General features: G+C 34.0%; 1 protein-coding gene and 1 long non-coding RNA gene across 6 annotated transcripts; one reads left to right on the top strand and one right to left on the bottom strand.

The window, feature by feature from the left end:
* Window positions 1-75: 75 nt before the first annotated feature.
* On the top strand, window positions 76-1,447 carry LOC120268814. The gene is made up of 3 exons (XM_039276081.1): window positions 76-412; window positions 514-556; window positions 1,140-1,447. Exons 1-3 carry the CDS (start codon window positions 152-154, stop codon window positions 1,262-1,264), a joined length of 429 nt encoding a protein of 142 aa, XP_039132015.1. The 5' UTR covers window positions 76-151; the 3' UTR covers window positions 1,265-1,447.
* A 9,755-nt stretch (window positions 1,448-11,202) lies between these two features.
* On the bottom strand, window positions 11,203-19,418 carry LOC120268815. 5 transcript variants are annotated; one of them, XR_005539042.1, is made up of 7 exons: window positions 19,321-19,418; window positions 18,417-18,534; window positions 16,288-16,420; window positions 15,937-16,025; window positions 13,787-15,401; window positions 12,658-12,724; window positions 11,203-11,365 (listed from the first exon to the last, which is right to left on the bottom strand). It is a non-coding gene; the product is annotated as an uncharacterized LOC120268815 (long non-coding RNA). The 5 variants fall into 5 exon arrangements; XR_005539041.1 differs by having other exon boundaries at window positions 15,327-15,401; XR_005539040.1 differs by having other exon boundaries at window positions 12,658-15,401.
* Window positions 19,419-23,273: the final 3,855 nt, after the last annotated feature.

The following is a 23,273-nucleotide window of genomic DNA, read 5'->3' as shown; positions in this document are numbered from 1 at the left end:
CCTTCACGGTGTCTGGGCCGTCTAAAATAAATCGCAAGGCGGCATACATGAAAACGGGTTGGAATTACGAATCCTTGGGCTTGGTCGAGCCCAACGTAGCAACGCCAAAGGGCAGGGCAGTAGGCGTATCCTTGAGAGGAGTTGTTCTCTAATGGCGGCTGCCTTGGCGAGCAGAGCGACGGTGGGGCTGGCATTGCGCTCTGCTGCACTCGTCAAAGCTCTAAGCACGTCCACTGCTACGCCAAGCCACACCGTTATCGATTCGGAAAACACGACCAAGCTTAGGAGGAAGAAGAAGAAAAACCTATTTGAGGTTGCACAGTTCCTGCCCAACTGGGGGATCGGATACAAACTCGCCAAGAGCCACTGGAGGGACGTCTCCTACCAGCTAACCAAGATCAATCTCTACAAGGTCCCTCGTCTTCTCGTATCACTTGTTATTCTTCATAACCTTGCCCAGCTTCGTTTCTTTTTATTTATTTATTTATCCTTCGTGATCAATGATGATGACAGGATGGCCGGCATGGTAAGGCTTGGGGGATTCGCTACAAAGCTGGTATTTCTGTTCAAATTTTCGTTCTTAATTTTTTTTTCTTTTATTGTAAATACTATTTGGAGGTCTATATACTATCATTTGTCCCATTCATTTCTATGTCTATCAGATTTAATCCATTCACTTCCACGATAACGCAAGTGCTGAAACTTTCTTCTTGTAGAAGTGCAATTTTTATCAAAAGTCTCTTCCTTTATTAAAGTGTGAAATACCAATCTTTGTATCTTATACGCGACTGGTATGAGTTGATTTGGTTCCAGATGATTAATGAAATGCAAGCTTTGACCCTTCTCCCGGAGCTTCTTAGTTAGGCAAAGCAAACAAAGCCAATAAGATGGTCTGCGTTATATACTCAACTTGCTCAATCACTCTAATTATTTTGGCACAGATGTGATTCATCATACCTACAATGTAATCACATTCTCCTGTCTTTCATTTTTGGAGACAGTCCAAATTTACATAAGTTTTTTTATGAGCAAGCAAGATCTGTTGCTCTTTGTTTATTTCTCTCTCTCTCTCTCTCTCTCTCTCTCTCTCTCTCTGAGATCCATGTCATTCTGTTTACTCTTGTCATTCTGTTCTGCAGGCTTACAAGTCACAAATGATCCTGTGAAATTGAGTGGTGTTAATAAACATGGATGGAGGTACATCCCAGAATCGAACGAGAAGAACACAACTGTTCGTAAAGTATCTGAACAGAGCCTGACATAGCTTCAAATCTTGCATTATATAGCACCCCGCTGAGTTTTTGTATTCGCCGAATCCATTTATTTGCTATTCGGGAGGAAATCCAGGCCACTGCCACGTAGCACAACTCTTGTTTATTTGCTTAGCCTTAGCCATGACTCTATTGGTGGGATGGCCTATAAACAATTGGTTTGCCTCTATAATTCATTTTCAGGTTTTGCTGTTTCAGAACAACAGATGATATCAATAATTTGTTAAAACAACTGCTAATTCATGCACATATTTTAGGTATTAATAATCGTTGATTATTTGGTAAACAATTTTGAATAGTTTATATGATGAATTACGATCCGGACGAGATAATAGTACAAGTGCCACACGACATTTTTTGTGGACAGACTTTTGTGGACTGCGTTTACATCATTGATTTGCTTCGAAATTGTTGAGTGGCACCAAACCGATCGAGTGATAAGACAATTTGGCTTCGGCCAAAGTGTTCCACTTGCTCCAGTTTGCATTGGACCGGCCAATGATCATGATCTTCGAGGTAGAATCAACACAGATTGGGCACTTGCGCACAAGAGATGGATTGGATTTGAGTATCAACCTCATCCACCTATGGAACGTGGACAATCTAGTTGTTCAACTCCATTTTGGCAACAGGACTGGAATCACCTCCTAACCTTTCGTACTTTGTTGCAAACTTGAACACTCCAGCTTCAGCAAATACATGATTCGGACGAATCATCCGATGATGACTCACCAGCCGAGCAAGCACGAAGACCTAGGCCACGGGAATTGCATGACAAAGATATTCATCCACCTCAATGTTTTATTAGAGAGGTGACAACGTAGACAATAGATTAAACTGTCGTATTAGATGTCATCTAGTGTTTTTTTTTTGCTTGGTATTCTATGTAGTGTGTTTTTTTTGCATTTGTTTTTTCTTCATATGCTTAAACAAAGGTTTTAACGATAAGTCTTTGCATGCTATAAATATATGGAAAGCTTACATCATAAAACATTACAACAAAGAAGACATTTAGAGTACATTACGACCGACTACTTGAACCGGCAATGTTGGGACAATTTCGCCGACTATGTCCTTCATTGCGACAGAAACCACAACGTTTTGGCTGCACACCTTCTCTAATATCCATCTCGTTGTGAATCCTTCTAGATTTTGGTCATCCTTTCGTCGGTCTTCTCATTGTAATATCAAGATGTAGACATGGACCATTATAAGGGTTCCAATATCCCTCATTTGATACTAGCTCGAACTTTTTACATATACATTAAAAACCGTCTGAAGCCTATACACGTTGTCAACATATTTCTCCCAACAAGGGCATTGCGACATAGAAAATGTAGCATTTGAAAAAACACTGCAGTGACACTAATGCGATCTTAGATTGATGCGAAAACTCCTAGCTATATCCCACATTGCGGGGGTGACATCTCAACTATGATAAGTCGCTGGTTGGTTTGACCAAATTCGTGATTGATAATCAGCAACTTGATATTGAAAGAAAAATTGTACAATGAAATTACCTGTAATATGTGTGATATAAAATAATTGAAAAGTTCAAGAGTTTGAATGGATGTGAAATTAATATTAACTAACCAAAAATAAAAAACGTGCCTTAAAAATTGATCTACAAGAATCAAATGAAATGGACAATCCAAGATGCTTATTGTTATATAAAACACATAATCACAAGGAGACCGGATCAGAAATTAATCATGAATTACGTGGCAGACAAAACTATGCCATACATGAATATCAATTATGAAATATTAATATAAAAGGCTGAATATGTGATATTTTCAACATAAACCATGATGCCATGAGCGCAAGTGTAAACCGTTAGGATATATGCACCACTTATCACTGACATGTGTGGATGAAGAGCAAATTGAATGTCATGCTAGAAATACAAGGAAATTTAAACTATAAAATTCAAAAAATTTAAACATTAAAAAATAACTTTTATACTATATGCACGCAAATAAGATAGATATTCAAGTTGTCACTCTATACCTTGGTTCATGTTGAGTTTCGCATTGACCTCATCAATCAGGCAGTCACATATCATCAAACTTCTTCAATAGATTAACTCATGGGTCAAGCCCTTGCAGGAATGTTCATTTTTTTTTTCCTGTACCTGATTTCATTAGGAAGCTAACAAGCAAGGCAAGGCAAAGTCAACACTATTTGCCTGAATCTGATGAAAGTACAACAATGTTCTCCACAATATAGTTCCCATAATTATATGCTTACAACCCAACAACATTATAAGTATACCAACTAATGAAAAAAACATAAATGTATCAAATATACAACATTAAATACAACAAGCAAAGTAATCAACATACGAAAGATTTTGTTGAATCAGCTCAACAGCTAGATCATACAGCTATGGGGAATAATCCCCAGCGAGAAGCATAATAAATTTTGAGAAATAAAGAACACATCAAAGATTCAACATTATCTAAAACAAACCTAGTAATCAACATAGTCTAGACCTGTTTGAATTTTCAATTAGGTTTGTAGAATAATAACTTTCGTGGAATATGACATGCATCAAATATACAAGATTGCGTCCACTAAACCAGGCGATCAACATAAACTAAACTCGTTTCAATAAGCCAGATAATATGTGAACTGCCAAGTCTCACCAATAACCTTTCGTAACGTAATAATATAATCACTTCAGTCGACATAAAAGCAGTCAAAAAAACTTCGAAACAACAAAATTGTTGTTTGGCTAACATGGTGAAATAAAAGAAAGTAAGAAGTGTTAGAATTATGTTATAGTTTATATTTGGTTAATGGGCCATATTGGGCCCATACCACAAAACCATAATATTTCTCTATATATATCCTTGTACTCCTTTACTAATGATATATACAAACTATTTCTCCTATCTTCACATGGTACTAGAGCTCTCGGTTAAACCCTAGCCGCTGCCACTGCCACTCCAAATCCTAGCCTTCCACCCACCGGCGCCACCTCTACCGCCAGCCGCAGTTCATCTCTTGCCGTTCTCGTTAGTCTATGGGCACCTGGTGATGTTCCTCAGCCCTCACCAGTGATGCCCTTGTTTTGTTGCTTAAGGATTTGTCTTGTCGTCGTCATATCTTCGTCTCATGATTCTTTAGTTAAGAATCTCCATTGTACCTCGCAAGAGTTGGATGGGAGGAACTATGTTTTTTGGGAACAGAGTTTTGAGCAGTTCCTTATGGCTCATAAGAAATCATTGTACCTCACAACAGATCCGCCGGACTCGAAGGATGCCAAGTATGCTGATTGGCTTGCTGAGGATGCTGCAGTGCGCTCATGGTTGACTGGTAGTATGGAGCCAGATATTGCCCGAAGTGTGGTGATGTTAACTACTGCAAAGGCAATTTGGGAGATGTGCAGATTGACATATGGAAATGAAAATAATATCTTGTGTTTTTGAGTTGTATGAGCAACTGTTTACAGCCCGTCAAGGCGATCGTACCGCCCCTCAGTTCTTCACTCACATTCGTAGCCTGTTGGATGAGCTAGATATTTACCAGCCATTAGTTCTTGATCTGGCCACCCTTCGTCGTTACCGGAATGAAGTTGCAGTCATCACATATCTTTCCGGGCTCTCTCTTGAGATGCAAAACCAGGTGAAGAGCTCTATTCTGAGTTCTGAGCGAATGCCTGATCTTGCTGCTGTTTATGCTCGCGTGCTTCGCCTGTCTTCTACATCCACATCTCCATCGCCTGCTGTGTCCTCCGATCAGTCCGCTTTGCTAGCTTCTCGTGGGCGTGGTGGTAAAGGCTCCTCTCGTGGTGGTCGAGGAGCATGGTCGCCGGCAGTGACCAATGCTAGTACCGAGGTGGTCGATCCGTCACCCACTTCTAGTGCTGAACAGTTTTTCACTATCTCTCAAGCTGACTTTTCACGGTTCCAGCAGCTACAGGGCACAACGTCTCACACCACAGTCTCTTCTTCTGTTTCCTCAGGTAATGCCTTTCTTGCTTCCAGGGACAGTTCCTGGATTATTGACTCTGGGACCTCTTCTCACATGATAGGTACAAAATCTTTTTTTCAAAACCTTTCTCCGTCTATTTTTCGTTCTGTGGTAATTACCGATGGACGATCGTGCTTAGTGTCCGGAGAGGGAGTTGTGCAAGCTTCCTCTCAGCTTAGACTAAATGACGTTCTTTACGTACCTGAATTTCCTGTCAACTTGCTATCCGTTTCTGCGATCACCAAACATTTAAATTGTAGTGTAACAATTTTCCCTTTTCACTGTATTTTTCAGGATCTGCAGACAGGGAAGAGGATTGGTTTGGGGCGCAATCGTGGTGACGGCGTGTATACTTTGGTGCGTGATGACATTCCTCGTGGTTTAGCAGCATCTGTTTCTGACTTCGAGTCATCACTCATATGGCACTGTAAATTGGGTCACCCTTCTCTTAGTCATCTTCAGCAAACTTTGCCTTGGATTCGGGTCGAGTCGTTTCAATGTGAGTCGTGTCAGTTGGGTAAACATCATCGTGCTACCTTTAAGCGTTCTACTCTAGTGTCTAGTCGGTCATTATTTGATTTAGTTCATTGTGATGTTTGGGGACCTTCTAAGGTCACGTCTATTTCAGGTCATCGTTACTATGTTGTGTTTGTTGATGATTTTTCCCTAGTGTCTTGGGTATATTTGTTAAAAGACCGCCGGTCTATTGCTGATGTCCTTCAAAAATTCATTTTGGAAATAAAAAATCAATTTTCCACTGTTCTCAAATGTCTCCGCACCGATAATGCTTTAGAATTTGTCTCTTCTGCTGTAAATTCTTTGTGTGCATCCTTTGGGATTATTCATCAAACCACCTGTCCACACACCTCTCAACAAAATGGAGTTGCTGAAAGAAAGCATTGTCACATCTTGGATGTTGCACGCACTCTTAGTAGAGCGTAATGTTCCTATGTATTTGTCGTCTGATGCTATCTTAACTGTAGTCTATCTTATTAATCGTATGCCTTCTGCACCCTTAGGGGGAGAGGTTCCTCTACATCGTCTTCTACCTGATACCAAGTTGTTTCACTTATCCCCTCGTGTTTTCGGTTATGTTGGTTTTGTTCAGGATTGAACTCCTTGTTTGGACAAGTTGTGCCCTCGTGCGCTTAAATGTGTCTTTGTTGGTTATTCCCGCACCCGACGTGGATACCGGTTGTTTCATCCGACTAGTCGGAAGTATTATGTGTCTATGGATGTCCCCTTTTTTGAGTCTCAATCATTTTTATTTATTTATTTATTTAATTTTTTTAAGTTAGGATTTTTTTAGACACACTTGCTTTAGATAGCCTGTTGAGAATCATTAAATAACAGGATCTAATTTACTCTTATAATTTCAGATATTGCTAGGAAAAAGGGATCCTTCTAATTTTCATTAGAGATCTTTTGGTTTTAAAAAACTCTTTCACAATATATAATGTTAGTAAACTACTTGGAGTATTAAAAGACAATTAATATTTACAAGACAGCTATTATACTACTGCTAATATGATAGAAACACTTCAACTTTTGTGAGGAGACAAGAAATTTGATGGAAATTAGACCAGACACTTGAGTTAAATAGCCTATTAAGAATCATTAAATAACATGCTCTAATTTACATTAATAGTTCTAGATATAGTTACAAAAGAGAGATCCTTCTACTTTTCATTGGAGAACTTTCGTTTTTAAATCTCTTTCACAGTAATATAATGTATTTGTAGTATTAAAGATTTAAAATTATTAGACAAGTATTAAGCTGCTGTACGTATGACAAAAACATTTCAATCTTTGCTGGAGATGAGAAATTTAATGGGAAATAAGCAAATTAACTTAAAATTCATAAAAAAAAATTGAATTTTTGGTGAAGTTTCAATGATATAGATAAATTAAAGACGGAATCAAATCACACAACAGGGATGACGAACAATGAGAACATTAGATATCAAACTCACTGCCAAGTAAAATTAAGCTATGAAAGAACTAAAATACCAAAACCATTATATATCAAAATTCTTATCTTTCAAAAAGAAAATGGAAATAACCATCAAAACAAACCATCTATCTACACCCTAAGCCCAAGCATTTGAAGAAAATTAAAGCTCAGTGTGATAAAAAGACAACAAACATAACAAAACATTACATTGTATTGCAAAAACTATATGCACTACAAGCTGTGTAATTTGATCCATCATAAAGCTTGACTAAAAAGAAAATTAACAGCTTTTTTTAGCTAAGTTTCAGAACTAACACAAATAAAAAAAACTAAAGAAACATTAAAATTCGATAAAACACCACTCAGCCCAAATACCAAACTCATGGTGCATAAGAAATATTGATGGTTTATATTCAATATTCAATAAGGTTTTAAGTAATCAAAGCAATATCACATTTTGTTTTGTTCATATTACACATAAATTGGAATCCAATAAGGCCCGAAATCATATCACATCATAAAATTAGAATATCTAGAACAAAAATATTAAAATTCAATATGTTGGTTTGAATGACAATTATCAACAAAGCAATTGTGCATACATGTTCTAAATATTGAAGAAAGATATATGTTACAATATTTTCAAACAATCATAGCAACTTGTAGGAACAAGAAATTCATCTTCTCAAGCCTTACCTTTGACACAAGTTCCAAGCATATTTCCTTATATAGATTTCTGATAAAAAGTTTGAATTTTGAGTTGGTGGTTATAAATGATGAAAGCAATTCATTTAAGAGCTATCAAAGAAAAACTTAAGAGCATGAAATACATCACTCATGTAAGGTGCAGTTTCATGGAGCCCTTACCCTATGTGATGAACAAAGTTGATGGAAAGATATCATCAAGCTATCATTAATAATAAACAATGAATAATAAGTCAACACAAATAATCTATATTAGTAGTCAAGTCTTGGACAATAAATTGCACCAAACTGCACCAAATTTCTTATAAATATCTCCTCAATATATTTCATCCACAAAATAAAAGAAAAAGTAAAATGCTATAAGAAAGCAAAAACATGAAATTCTTTATTAAACAAAGAAATAAATATTTCCTATTAATGCTTAATAAACCTTATATGCAAAGAGATAATACTACTCACATATGATCAAAAAGTAATGGGTAAATAATCAAGTTCTTCAAATTATGTACCACAATCACAAGTTGTGAAATAACCAATGACTATTTTCATACAACTGTATAAAGCATGATCGAGCACAAATACACATTGGACAGAACGCACTGAAAACATGTAAATTTAGGTTGACCAAATGGCCCCCGTTTAAGTTCAACCCAAATCTTGACACTGATAAAGTTCATGAAAAATATGGCAAAACCATGTGGCCAAATAATGTCACAACTAACTAGATAGTTTATGGCCATAAATAAAACCAACAAACAGTTCTTTAAAAAAAAAAACCATGTTAGCATAATTGAACTCTATTAAAACTAACTGAGCTCATATTAAATGAACTTCCTCACTTTGGGTAGGTTTGATGCAATATCATGTGATACTCAAAAAGCCCTAGATCAAGGTTAAGACTATGGTCAACTGCTACATTTGTGTGGGTTACCCTAGCCATTAACCTACATTTACATCAAAAGACACTTCAACGAAAAACATAAACATGACCATAGAAGAATATTTTTAAATCCTACACATTTAGTGGACAATCATAAGAAGAAATATTGAATCTACTCCTTGAACTCAGACATTATTTCATATAATTAACTACAAGCATATCCCACAAATAAGGCTAGTAAACTTCTAGTGCTGCTAATAACCAATAGTATAAAAGATGCTGAATATCAAACTCAAGTGAGCATAACTTCACATGGAAGATAAAAAATATCATTATGTTGGAACAAGAAAAAAGGCATGGATCATATACTAAAAACCAGGTTTCACATAACTCAAAAGCAATGATACATTAAAACTCAATAGAACCTTGCAAATAATAGCAACAAAATTAATAATAAAAAAATAATAATGTCTAAGCGGCTGATGTAGCAACCAAGTGAACCACAAAAAATAAAATAAAATAATAAATAATAATAAAGCAAAAAATTGGAATGACAAGTACATGTTAGGCCACTATTTTTGCCAATGCCAAGAATGTAAAAAAAAAAAATTAAAAAAATAGATACCGATAGGTTTGATCGAATTTGTGACTAATAACCATCAGCTTGAGACTAAAGAAAAATTGCATGATGAGATTGCTAATAATATGTGTGATAAATAAAACAATTAGCGGGTTTGGGAGTTTGAATGCAAGCAAACTTTTTATTAACTAAAAACAAATGTGCCTTAAAAAATTGGTCTACAAAAATCAAATGAAACACAGATTTCATTAGGATGCTCATTGTTATATAAATTTCAGGATCACAAGGATCGCATATCAGAAATTAATCATGCATTATGCAGTAGACAAACTTGTGCCACACATAAATATCAAGTATGAAATATTAACATAAAAGACAGAACATGTAATATTTTCAAGATAATCCATGATGCCATGAGCATAATTGTAAATAAGTAGGATACATACACCACTCATCACCAACATGTGTGAATGAAGAATAAATTGAATGCCATGCTAGAAAAATAAGGAAATTTAAGCTATAAAATTCCAAAATTTAACCATTAAAGAACAACCTTATATCATATGCACACAAATATGATAGCTATATTCAAGTTGTCACTCTAATACTTTGATTCATGTTGGGGTTCTCATTAGCCTCATCAATCAAGCTCCGTTATATATCATCAAACAACTTCAATACATTGACTCATGGGTCAATCCCTAGGAGGAATGTTCATCTTTTTTCTACACTTTCTTGATTTCCTTAGGTAGCAAACAATAATGATAAGCAAAAATCAGCACTATTCGTCTGAACTTGATAAAGGTACAAAAATGTTCTTCACAATATGCAAAAAAAGCAATATGTCAAATATACAATATGATATATACAACAAACCAAGTGATCAACATAGGAAAGAATTTTTTAAATCAGTGAGAAGTAACCACCAGCTATAAGGAGTAAACAACAATGAGAAGTATAATAAATTGACAAATAAAGAACCACATCAAAGATTTAATATTATCTACAATGAACTTGGTGATCAATAAAGGGTAGGCCTTCAATAAGGCCTGTAGAATAATAATAACTTTTGAGGAATAAGACATGCATCAACTATTACATAAAAAACTCCATAAATATTACGGTCATATATTTGATATAACATTGAGCATACCAAGAAACTCCGTAAATATTACGGTCATATATTCGATATAACATTGAGCATACCAAGAGGCTAAATCCTAAGTGTCGTACTTATGCTTCTAATCTTACACCAACCAATCAAAATATATTTTATGAAATAATATTTAATGTAGACTATTGTCAGCTAACACTGGATCGGAATTTAAGGTTAGCATGGGCAAGCATGTGTGCAACTTGAACCAAACAATGCATTTAAAGATCAATAATAATATTTTAGATGCATGAGATAAGACTACAAGACAACACATTGGGTCTAACAAAAAATTACTACCTTATCAAGTTCAAATTGTTCAAAATGCTGAAGAGGATATTAAGAGTTGTTCAAAGTATATATATATATATATATATATATATATATATAAAAGAAAAAGAAGTTAAAAAAACGGTTGAGAGGTAAGAGCAAGAGTAGCAGAAGGAAAAGGAGAGAAAAAGAAAATAACATACATGAGAACAAATACAAGGCCAAAAACAAAAAACATGAAAAAGAAAGGTTGTTGGGATACCACAGACTTAAGTACAAACACATTGGCAACTTTTGGAGTTTTTGGTGATGATATTGAGGCTTACAGATGACTCATATTCCTGCCCACTTTAAGTATTTCTTTATTTTCAAACAGAATATGTGAGGCAACTTGCAAGAAAGAGATTTGAATGCTTCCAACAACCTTTCTCAGCCACTTTTTAAATAAGATACAATATAAAACAAACATGGTGGGAAAAGAATATGCCCTTACATACACAACACCTCTGGAAACTCCTGCTTGAAATTATCTCCTCCATTCTTCAATGTTTATCTAATAGACCCAGATAAATACCTGAGAAGAAAACTCCAAATATAGGCCAGATACATTATTCATTGATAGTGCAACAAATTGGGTATACTACATGAACTAGTAATGCACATAACCATGAGAAATAGGATGGGCAAAAATATGTAGTTTGACTAGAAATGAGGCCCATCATATGACAAAGTTTGAACCCTAAACATTACAGTTTACTCTGCTCATTCAAGGCATTGAACAATTATAGGAGTATAATAGTTGCTCCATAATCAAAATTTGTAAAGCTTTACCTCTCATAAAAGCAACATGACATTCAATAAATGGATAATAGGCTAAAATTATCTAGTATGATTGTTGCATGTTACAATAAGGTTACCAAAAATAGCTGTCATTCAAGATATGCTGGAATTCTCACAAAAGTTGTGTATGCTGAATTACTTAAGAAGGCAAATTTTAATGCATATACTAAACATTTTCTCCATAAATTCACCTATGCCAATATAACCAATCGTCTCTACCTCATACTTGAACTCTTTATCAAAATACATGATCTGCATTCACAACAAGGTCCATGCGATAAAGGTAATTTTACAAACTAATAAAAAAGAAATTATAAAATGAAAAAAAAACTTATACAAAAAGGGCACAAGGCAACAGTAATTGGCAATATGTACGCTTTCTTCATAAAAGTTGTGCATGCTGAATTACCTATGTCATTCAAGACATGCTGGAATTCTCACAAAAGTTGTACATGCTGAATTACCTAAGTCTTAAGGATAATCACATGCATTCTCATTATTTTAAAAGTGCAAGTAAAACCAATGATGTCCTAGATGGAAGTAGATAGGCCAATTGGGCACCAGAAGGAGCTGGACCAAACAGTGAGGGACTAGAAGAGCTAAACTACATAACGAGGAACCATATGGCCAATGAAGAAGACATGAAGCTAGGCCAACAAATGAAGGTGATATCTGATTATAGGATTCAACAAATTGACATCCTCTGACAATTTGAACATGATCATAGAGGACTGTTGTTGTGGACTCTTTCCTTGTCAAGAGTTACCATAGGTGAGCCCACAAGAATTAAAAGAAATCTTGCCTAAGCGGCTAAATAATCATCCTGAGGAAAAAAAACAATTCAGTTGACACAATCACATCTTCTGTTTTGAATGCTTAGTATTTTTCTGTTTCTATTTCAGCAAGAAAATTTTCATTATTAGCAACCTTCCTATTTGACATCACTTTGTTATGTAAACCTATTCAAAGCCAAAGTATGATGAAATAAAAGGGAAATTATTCAACCAAAATTCTGTCAAAATGTACCTGAGCTGTTAAAGGAGCTTCCTCTTCTAGAGCCCCAAGGTGAGTGCTCCACCCGATGACCCTATAACTAAGAACAACAAGAACAGATCTATCAGTTTTGAGAACATCCAAGTGCATAGACCCATTATGAAAATGTAAGTTGGGCATGCAACAGAGACTTGAAACACTACTTAAGAACTATACCTAAGAAACCACAATTTGACAACTATTAATATTCATAAAAAAAATGCAAACAATTTTCAAGAGGAAATAAACATCATTTGTGATACCATTACATATCAAAATCATTAATGTAAAGAAAACAAAAAACTGTGCATTCAAGGAGTGACAAACAGTTTCAATTGATTAATTCTAATATAATAGCATTAGATGCGAAGAAAGCAACAAATAATCTCAAATTGCTAGCCAAATATCATGATCTAACTGAAATAGGCAACTAAAAGAATTCTATTAAAAGTTCACCATCAGATAACCTGTAAAAAAAAAAGGTTATATAGAAAAAAGCAAAGAACATGTTTCACTCATATTAGGTAAAATAATACAAGATTTCCCTCTAACATAATGAAACATTAACATGGTAAAGCAAAAGAAAGTAATAATAATAATGCCCTTCAAATTTGTCTTTCTTAAATAACTCGTTCAATATTGAAAAGATTTAGTGAAGGAAGATTTAGGCCAAAGTTAATTCAATAATATAACATTATCAACCAGGCACAAAGACCTAATGAATTCAGTCCTAGAGAAAACTCTTATGGTTTCAAAAATTACATTCAATGCTTCTAACAAATAGGCTTCATCCACATAGTTTAAGGCTATGATTTACATGCAACTTGAGTAATTCTAGTAATCATAAAGAGTTTCTCCGAGCAGGCAGGCAGGAGCATTGAACACATACATGCGCGTAAGAGCACGCACAGATGCGCGCACACACAGGCAATGGGAAACAATGCCTAGTACTTGAGCATAACAAATCGGACTTGTAAATTTGCAGATTACAATTAGAAATGAGTTTTATTACATATAGATGCAATGCTAATAGATAAAACCATCATAGCAAAGACCATAAATTCAAGCGCTGAAGGCTGAATACTTGGAATGCAATACTTAACTATAGGTAAACAAACCTTACCTCATCATTATTGACCACTTCCTCAATGCATGGCCTGTCACTAAAACTGGGAGGAACTAAAGATTCCAATAAAGCACATGGACAGGATAACATGCTGCCATGATGATGGTTTAGACTTGAATTCAATTTTTTTTAATTAGACTAATTTATTAAGAAACAAAGACATAAAAGAGATTATGGATAGAGATGTGGCAAATAGCTTGTATTACAAGTAAGATCAACTGTGAGCATTCAATAAAATCACAAGAGAGAGTTCAAAGTACCAAGTTATGAAGAGCTACAGTGGATTGCCGAAAATATTTACAAAATTGAATAAAACATTTTCTGCAACCTACTTGATGGGCAATATCTCCACAAAACATTAATCACACATTCCCCATAACCAAAATTAAATAAAGAACACGGATCAAAGGTTATGATGTGAAGTTGGTAGAGAAACAACAAAGTTAGTAGGATGTGTAGAAGGTTTTCACAGAAGAGTGTATGTTACTAAACAAGCGCATATGTATCTCGTGAGCATCGCATATAATATAAAAAAAAAAAAAATTAAGTGCATGTTTAATTCAATTACCATTGCTAATAACTTTATGTTTCCATTAGATTTAATGAATTTTAATATACCAACAACATTATCATGCATTTTGATTTAAGTGGTAAAAAGAGTTAATAAAGCCAAAATCGAATTCACTAGCATATCAAATACATATTAATACATGATTAACAAAAACCAGGCCGAAGTAGGTTGTTGGTAAAAACTCATTAACAACAACAAATTGAATAAATGATGATATAAATACTGGTTCAATTAAAACCAAACTAGATTAGCCATGCTCAATTCAAGTGAGACAAAAGGTGATATAGAGACGTGTAATGTATATTATTAATGATAAGTAAAATAAAATCAACAAACTGTATATATAACATGGTTAATGAAATCAAATAAAATTGATGAGTAGCATGAAATATACTAATAATATAGAAGAAATGAGGAAAGTCTGTTTGCAAGAAAAGGTTTGACCCCTGTTCACGAATCAGCTCTCAATGCTGCCAATATCGGTTTCTTCACCAACCGTGTGATTAAAGATCATGAAAAAATGACTCAAGCAAGATGAATAACGAAGGTTGCAACTGAAAAACTGGTGGTAAGTCACTTGACTAGGAGCATTACATCCCATGCAAAAGTAGAGAGGACAACCATTACCTTGGTTAATAGCTTATTAATCACTTATAGATAAATCAATGAACTTAAACAAATGAAAGATGCAGAGCAACCTATATTTTCAAAACCTTAAAATGTAGAAATATTAGATGGCGCAAGTTTTAAATGAATCAATACCTATAGCTCACAAGCTGGAATCCGAACAACGAATTTAGATATTATAAAAAAAATTCTAATTGGGTAAAACTTACATATCATAGGAGAGCTAAAATTTGGAAACCTTGTTCTCAAATTATTGTACATTTTAATTGGAAAAAAAAAAATATAAATAAGATGCACTATAAATGCTAACCATAAAAATTTTAAAATATTTTTATGTACCAAATATCATGGAACAACGCATCATGCCCATTCCAAGTTTGGAAAAGACCTTGTATTCTTCTAGCCAGAAAGAACCTGATGTGATAATCACAATGAAAATAAGTCTTACAACCACAACTTAACAAAGCACATTAAAAAATAAGAAGGCATCGCCAGCTACTATAGCATCAATAAAAACATGCAAGTGATGCTGGCATGTCCAAACAAGTGACAGAAGATGAACTTGGATTTATGGAAAAAGAAATTTTCTAAGAAAAGTGTTAGGTTTGAAGTACAATATCAGGTTATTTGTGCTAATCTCTCTTCACATAACCTATCAAATACTATCCACAATACTTTATAAACCATTCAAAAATTTGAGCCAAAAGACATTGCAGCTGCTGTTGACAGCCAAAAGGATGAAAACACATAAAGAAAGCTAAAAAATTACAAGGTTCAAAAAGAATAAAAGAGCAAATGCACTTTGTTATTTTAATTCGACTAGACGAATTTGGTAGATCAAGTTTAGTTATTTTGTTCATCATCAAACAACAAAAGGCTTAACATACTGCATCTAAACTTCAGTAAAATTATTTAGAAGACAACAAGTAATTATTATTAGAAGATAAACCTAATCACAATAAGATAACGAGACAGTTTGAACAGATCATAAAGGACTATTGTGGACTCTTTCCTCGGCAGAAATTATCATATGTGAGCCTGCAAAAATTAGAAGTAATCTCAGCAAAGTGACTAAATAATTATCCAAAAATTATAACAAAATAAAAAAAAGGGTTGACAAAGCCACATCTTCTATTTTAATTACTTTATATTTGTCAGTTTCTATTTCAGTAAGAATTTCCTTTATTAGTAGCAAACCTCCTATTAGATTTCAATGTCCTTTGTTACACACCTATTTAAGCCCAAAGAATGATGAAAACAAAAAAGGGGAATATTCAATCAAAATTATTTCTAAAATCACCCGAGGCGTTAAGAGCTCCCAAGGTGAGTTCTTCCTCCAACAAACCTCTTGTTCCATCAACCATGGATTCTTCAAGGTGAGGGAAGTAAAGAATGAATATATTGATTTTGAGGGAACTTCCAAGTGCATATACCTGTGATGAGTTAGTTCCATGAGTCGCGGATGCAACAAGGACTACAAACACATTTCAAGAAAAGTAATAAATAAGAAAATACAATTTTAAGACTATTAATATTCATAAGAAATGTAAACAATTTTCGAGAGGAAATAAACATCCTTTGTGATGCCATTACATATCAAAATCATTGACATAAAAAAAACAAGCAATTCTGCATTCAAGAAGTGACAAAAAGTTTTGATTCATTTACTCCAATATAATAGCATTAGATGGTGAAAAAACCAACAAATGAATACTAAATTGCTACCCAAATATCATGATCTAACTGAAATGGGCAATTCAAAGAATTCTATACGAGTTCACCATGAGGTACCCTATATAAAATGGTTATATAGATAAAACAAAGACATGTTTCACTTATACAACAACAACAACAACGACAATAATTAAAATCAGTCTTTCAAATTTGTCTTTCTTAAATAACCCATTCACTACTAAAATGATTTAATGAAGGAAAAATTAGGCCAAAGTTAATTCAATAATATAACATTGTCAATAGAGCACAAAAATTAAATGAATTCAGTCCTAGAGAACTATTCTGGTTTTAAAAAGTTCAATCAATACTTCTGACAAATAGATTTCATCCACATAGTTCAATCAAAACTTATGATTTATACACAATCGAAGAAATTAAAGTAATCATAAAGAGCTTCTCAAAGGAGGCAGGAGAATTGAACACCCCCCGATAGAGGGGGAGAGAGGTACATCGGAAACAATGCTTGAGCATAACAAATCAGATCTGCACATTTGCAGAGTAGTATTAAAAATGAGTTTTATTACACATAGATGCAATGATAATAAATAAAACCAACATAGCAAAGACCATATATTCAACTGTTGAAGCTGAATGCTTGGAATGCGCACCATAACTCAACATTATTGACCACTTCCTCAATGCATTGTTTGTCATTAGAACTGGAAGGAACCAAACATTCAAGAAAGCACATGAAGAGAATAACATGCTGCTGTGATGATGGTTTAGACTTGAACTGGTATCTCTCATATTTCTCAACCAGGTTAACCTGTGCAGAAACAAAGCCACAAAAGGCCAAAATCCTGGTCATTAGACCAATAAATCTATAGTCAGGCTGAACCAATTCCTAAACCAGTGTAACCTTAAGCCCAAAGGGTTAAAACCCTATTCCTTAAACCGGTATAAACTAAAAACCGAAAATCAGAATCTGAAGATTTCAAACCAGCATAACTTATAAACATAATTTCTGAAAAAAGAGAAAACAAACCACAGGCCTAAGACTGTCTCTCTGAAATCTTTTCTTATGGAAATAAGGAAGGGATTGCCAAGTGTGACACTAAAATTCTCTCTCCGACACACATAAATCTGAAACTCCAAACCAGTATCACCTTACAATTTGAAAAGCACTCTAACTCGATGAAAAAGGCAAAATCAATGGCAACCAGAGATTCCTCACACTGCTTCACTTGGCCAACAAAGAGGAGAAAGGATTCAAACACAAAACTGAGATCATTTCTCCCTCTCTGAGATTCTTTCCCTCCCTTTCAGCCTGTTCCACCCATCACTCTCTTGAAGAGGACATGGGTACATATAGAGGGGCAGCTTGGCATCCAATGGCCAAGTTATGAAAGCACCAAATAGTAACAATATAGCTTTATAAGCAACAGTAACATAGCTATGTTCACCTTGATATAAGAAATATATGAAAATCAACTTTAAATCCTTGACAGATCTGATCATGCAAGCACCAAATAGTAACAGTATAGTATTGTAAGTAAGAATAAAATACCTATGCCCACCTGCATATTTGGCAGAAAACAAAATTCAATTTCGATAAATATCTTACGCAAACTTCACAAGCCAACATAAAGCAATAAAAACAGTAACCTGCTTGTATTTGGTATTAAATGTAAATAACATTTGAAAAATGGAACAGAGCCACAAGAAAATATAAAAGACATGAAGTAAAGCATTGACCTTCTCAGGTAAACATAACATACGGTATGCAGTCAAGCATCTACCACATCCATAATCAACTGTTGCAGCTTGAAGACCAAGCCTCTACTATAGTTTCCACAACAATGGCAATGAAAAACTGAAAACCATGTTACTGATTACAAAAATGCACAAAATAATACAAAATAGGCACAAGGGCAATGAAAATAATACAAAACAAGCCCAAATTACAATAGGGAAATCTAGGGCAAGAAATTCTGAAAAAAAATACCTATGAAAATCTTGAAGCATTTAAACAAGAAGAAAAATTATAAACCCTAACAATAGGATTCAAGAAAAAAAAATGCTATCAACTTTGATCAAATACTATTAAATATCTACCAAACAAACAAAAAAAGTTTCAAACAAATCTAATCTAGGTTTGTGAATGGTAAAAGAAATTCGCACAAAAAAAAAGCATAAGAATTTTGAAACAAACCCTAATCACAATAAGAGCATCCCAACAAACCTATACAAAAAATCAATTGAAAAAATGACACAAACCTTTGGAAATCATGAAGAATCTAAACAAGAAGAAATATCAAAAACCCCAAACTGTGGATTCAGGGAAAAAATTATCTGAACTTTGAATATCAATAAATCAAGAACCTTATCAACAAATTCGAGGATTGAATCGAATGCAAAGAGAGGACTAGGATTTTGAAACAAACCAAAAATCCAAGAGAAACCCATTCAAGAACTATCAAAAAACTAGTTAAACTGAACCAAATCCTCGAACATCTAAAAAAAAATTAGAAACATTGAAAACCCTAAAAACCCTAAATAACAATTCCATAGAATTTCAAAAACGCGATAGCGATTCTTGCTAATCAGGGAGATCAAGAAACAATAATAGGATCGAATGTGAAAATTCATGAAATTGCACCTTAGATTAGAGTCAGAGGAAGAGATCGCCAGCGAAGGAGAACGAAGTTTAAAGATGAGGCTACGGAAACCGGCAACCACTCAACCCACTCTTTTGTGGAGACCGATCATGAAGAACAGGTATCTATAAGGTTTTTGAACTGATTGGGCTGGTAAATGGGCCTTGGGCAAGGCTTGGTAGCCCCACAAAATATCAAACTTAAGCCACATTCTTCACGCCCAGCCCACTTAGAAGAAATGGTATAATTTATAATTGCATGCAAGTAATGGATTACTTTGTCTTGGTTAATTTTCAACTTATAAGTTGTTAATGCAATGAGACTAGCAAATTTTTAATTAATTATTTAGGGTTTAGGATCAAGGGTTTGAGGTTTTAGGGCTTAGGGTATATATTCATAAAAATGACTCACTAGTCTAATTGGTCACATATTTTTTTAAGGAACGTATTTATTTTTTTATTTTTTAAAACTTATGTCTTTTGAAAAATGTCTTTTAAATACCCAATCTTAAAAATATTTTGTTATGTTTTTTTAAAAAATTAAACCCTATGTAAGAATTATTTTTTTTAATTTTTTTACACATATAACCATAATTGATAGACATAACATTTTTTAAATCAAATTAACTGATTATTATTATTTGACATTGGACAGAGAACAAATTATTTAATAAATAAATATAAAATTATATATAAGTAAATAATGGTTTTTTCATCTTACATATGTATTAAATTTTTTTGATTTAGTATTTAAAACTCTAAGGTCCTCTACAAAGTATTTCTAGGCTCTAGGACAATGGAGAAAAATAAAAAAAAAAAAACATTGTTACTATGTGGATGACCTTATTGTTCTATGTTGGAGAGATCAAAGATTGAAAATATTATCAAACCCATCCTATAGATCATTCAACTATACCATAAATTTTTAAAAACAATGTAATAATGGCGTGCCAAATGGCATGTCAAATATGGCGCATGTCAGGTTAGGGTTTCTTGCTTGTTTTTTAATTCTTTTAAAAAAAAAATCAAAAATATCCATTAGCCTTTATAGGGCTAGTGTTTGGTTTCTTTAACATATATAACAAGAAATTTTTAAATTAAATTTACGAAATATGAATGAGTAATACAATATACAAATAATAGACTTTTTTCTACCAGATCACATGTTCGCATCCGCCTTAACATCTATGTCATTGACATTCTCATTACCGAATCAAAATATCTCAAACATCAAAACCAAAATCTCAAACCAAGAACACCAACCGCTAAACAATGATATCCTAAATCCTCAAAACCAAACATCAAACCAAAATAAGTAAACCTAAAAACATAAAAAACGAATCCTTGAACGACAAACACTAAACCCTGACACCCTCAAGTTCCAAACCAAAACACGAAACCTTGAAACCCACATCTCAAGCCTAAAACCCCAAACCCTAAGCCCTAAACCCAAAACACTGAATCTTGAACCCCATACACCAAACCTCAATGGCTGAAACACTGAAACCCTAAAACCCACACCCCAAACCCTTAAACCCTAATCCCCAAACCCCAAAATCACAATCAAACCTTAAAAAACAAGGGGCAATCTCAGGCAATACCAGCTATGGAACCAAGATCTAGATCTAATGTCCTTGTTTACCAGATCTTTCTTGAAAAAGGGAATGAAAATGTAGAACCAAATGCATGAATACAAATAAAAACCCTAAATCAAGGAAACAAAGGGTAAAGAGATGAAGTTCATCTTACTCGTAAGGATTGGTTTAGGGTTTAGGGTTTAGGGTTTAAGGGTTTAAAGGTTTAGGGTTTGGGGTTTGGGGTTTGGGGTTTCGGGTTTAGGGTTTTAGGGTTTAGGGTTTTAGGGTTCAAGGTTCAGGGGTTCAGGGGTTAGGGGTTTAGGGTTTTTTGGGGTTTAGGGTTTAAGGGGTGCTTGGTTCGCGGTAATCTTTTCAGATTACCGGGAATCAAGTGGTAATCTGGATAGATTACCATGTTTGATACTGTAGCATCGGTAATGTCGACGGTAATGTGAGATTACCAAATAGTGAAATATTACCTAATAACTTGGTAATCAGATTACCACCAAATAGGTGTCCATCCAGATTACCACTATCATGGTAATCTTATATAAAAAGATATTCCATCTTTGCCCTCAATCTTCAAACATAATTCTTTCTTTAGCCTCTCTTAACACTGATGAAGCCCTAATTCCTCCACAAACACACCAGACTCCAGCAGCCACCTCCTCCACCGTGACGCGCCCTCCAGCAACCACCTCTCTCACCATCACGCCCCTCCGGCAATCACCTCCTCCATAGTTACCCAACCTCTAACAGCCACTTCCTCTAACGTCACACAGCCTCTTCCACCATCATCGGCGTCAACTATAGCATCTGAGCCACCACCTCCATCACGCAGCCTTCTCCATTAAGTGCTGGTATTTTCCTCAGGTGAAGCTTTAGTGCTGAAATTTTTCTTCATTTACTTGCTTTTCTTTTCATTGTTTTTCCTGCATCCAGCCAAGCACAACAAAGATGTTTTCCCTCTTTATTTGATTTTTCTTCTTTTTATTATTACATTCTTTTCCTTTTACAAAACACAAGCATAACAGTTTCTTTTTGCTGATGAAGTTCCTAACCTTTTTCTTTGTTTTTTTCTTTCTATGTTTTGAGGTTGCTATTGAACTCTTTATCTAACACTCTTATCAAATTTTCTCATAAATACATGCTTCTATGTATTATACTCATTGAGCTATTTTTTCATTATGATACTTGAGATAATAGTCTTATTTCAATTAATTAAATATTCTTAAGCAGAATATTATATCAGGATGAGGTGGATGTGATCAATTGTTTTATATCAATTAATTAATGAGCAACTTTTTAAGTAGACAGTGCTTGAATTTGAAGTTATATGTTTAATTTTCTGAAGAATTAATTATCATGAGCTTATAGAGTTCTTAACATAATATTAAACCTAACGTTTGAATTTGCATGTGTTTTGACCACATGAAAGCACTTCTCTTGATGTCAATACTACACGTACCCCAAATCACAGTGCATTTATAATATTGGAAATTAAACTTAATTATGAAAGTGGTACCTAGAATTAATGAAGTGTTGTTTAGCTAATAAGATGGTGAGTTGCAATTAATAAAGACTATGGTGTTTGGGAAAATGAGAAGTTTTATTATTCTATAGATATAGTTGGACTTCAAGATAAGTCATATATATATATATATATATATATATATATATGTTTTTTCCTTAGAATTGAAAAAGTTTTTATTTCTCCTATACACCATGCTTTTATCTCTTTTGTGTGTATTTTTCTATCCAACATATAATATATGTAAAGTTGGACTGCATATGTTTGCAATTAAGATACAAATCCTTGGTTCTTTGAATAATTAGATGTATAATATTCAGTGTTCAATTTATTATTTGAAAATACTTGGTTTTCATGTATTTGAATTGTTTAGTAGTATTATTTGTTGTTAGCTAGTTCTCTTATGTTGTTTATTTTATTTTATTTTATTTTATTTTATTTTATTTTATTTTATTTTGTGTAGATGGATCTTTTCTCTCGGGATAATTTGGGCTTGTTGGTCACCATAGCATATATGTATGCGGAGATGATGAATAAACTAGCAATATTGATGTACGTCATTGCCTTAGATCGTAGGCGTAGAAGAAAAAGGAAACGGACTACCTATGATAGATCAAGTAGGCAATTAATAAGAAGTGTCAATTTATATAGATTGGTCTTTGAGAGTGACCTAGCTTCCATTGAGAGTGTCCGTATGGATCGCAGGGCATTTCATTCTCTATGTGATTTGCTTTCCACAAGTGCAAAACTAGTAGACACTAGAAACATGTGTATTGAAGAAATGGTTGCATCTTTCCTATATACCATTTCACATGACCAAAAAAATAGAGTAGCAAAAAGAGAATTTG

This window comes from Dioscorea cayenensis, chromosome 9 (genome assembly GCF_009730915.1).
Source record: "Dioscorea cayenensis subsp. rotundata cultivar TDr96_F1 chromosome 9, TDr96_F1_v2_PseudoChromosome.rev07_lg8_w22 25.fasta, whole genome shotgun sequence".
In the NCBI taxonomy this organism is placed as follows: Eukaryota; Viridiplantae; Streptophyta; class Magnoliopsida; order Dioscoreales; family Dioscoreaceae; genus Dioscorea; species Dioscorea cayenensis.
Note: the sequence above shows the minus strand (reverse complement) of the source record. Positions and strands in the feature narration are given on the sequence as shown.

What these genes read in the sequence shown, in the direction of transcription:
- LOC120268814 (XM_039276081.1), top strand. Translation starts at nt 152, where the DNA reads ATGGCGGCTGCCTTGGCGAGCAGAGCGACGGTGGGGCTGGCATTGCGC. An exon ending in CCAAGATCAATCTCTACAAG is followed by an intron (nt 413 to 513) that starts GTCCCTCGTCTT and finishes TGATGATGACAG; the next exon opens with GATGGCCGGCATGGTAAGGC. An exon ending in GGGGATTCGCTACAAAGCTG is followed by an intron (nt 557 to 1,139) that starts GTATTTCTGTTC and finishes TCTGTTCTGCAG; the next exon opens with GCTTACAAGTCACAAATGAT.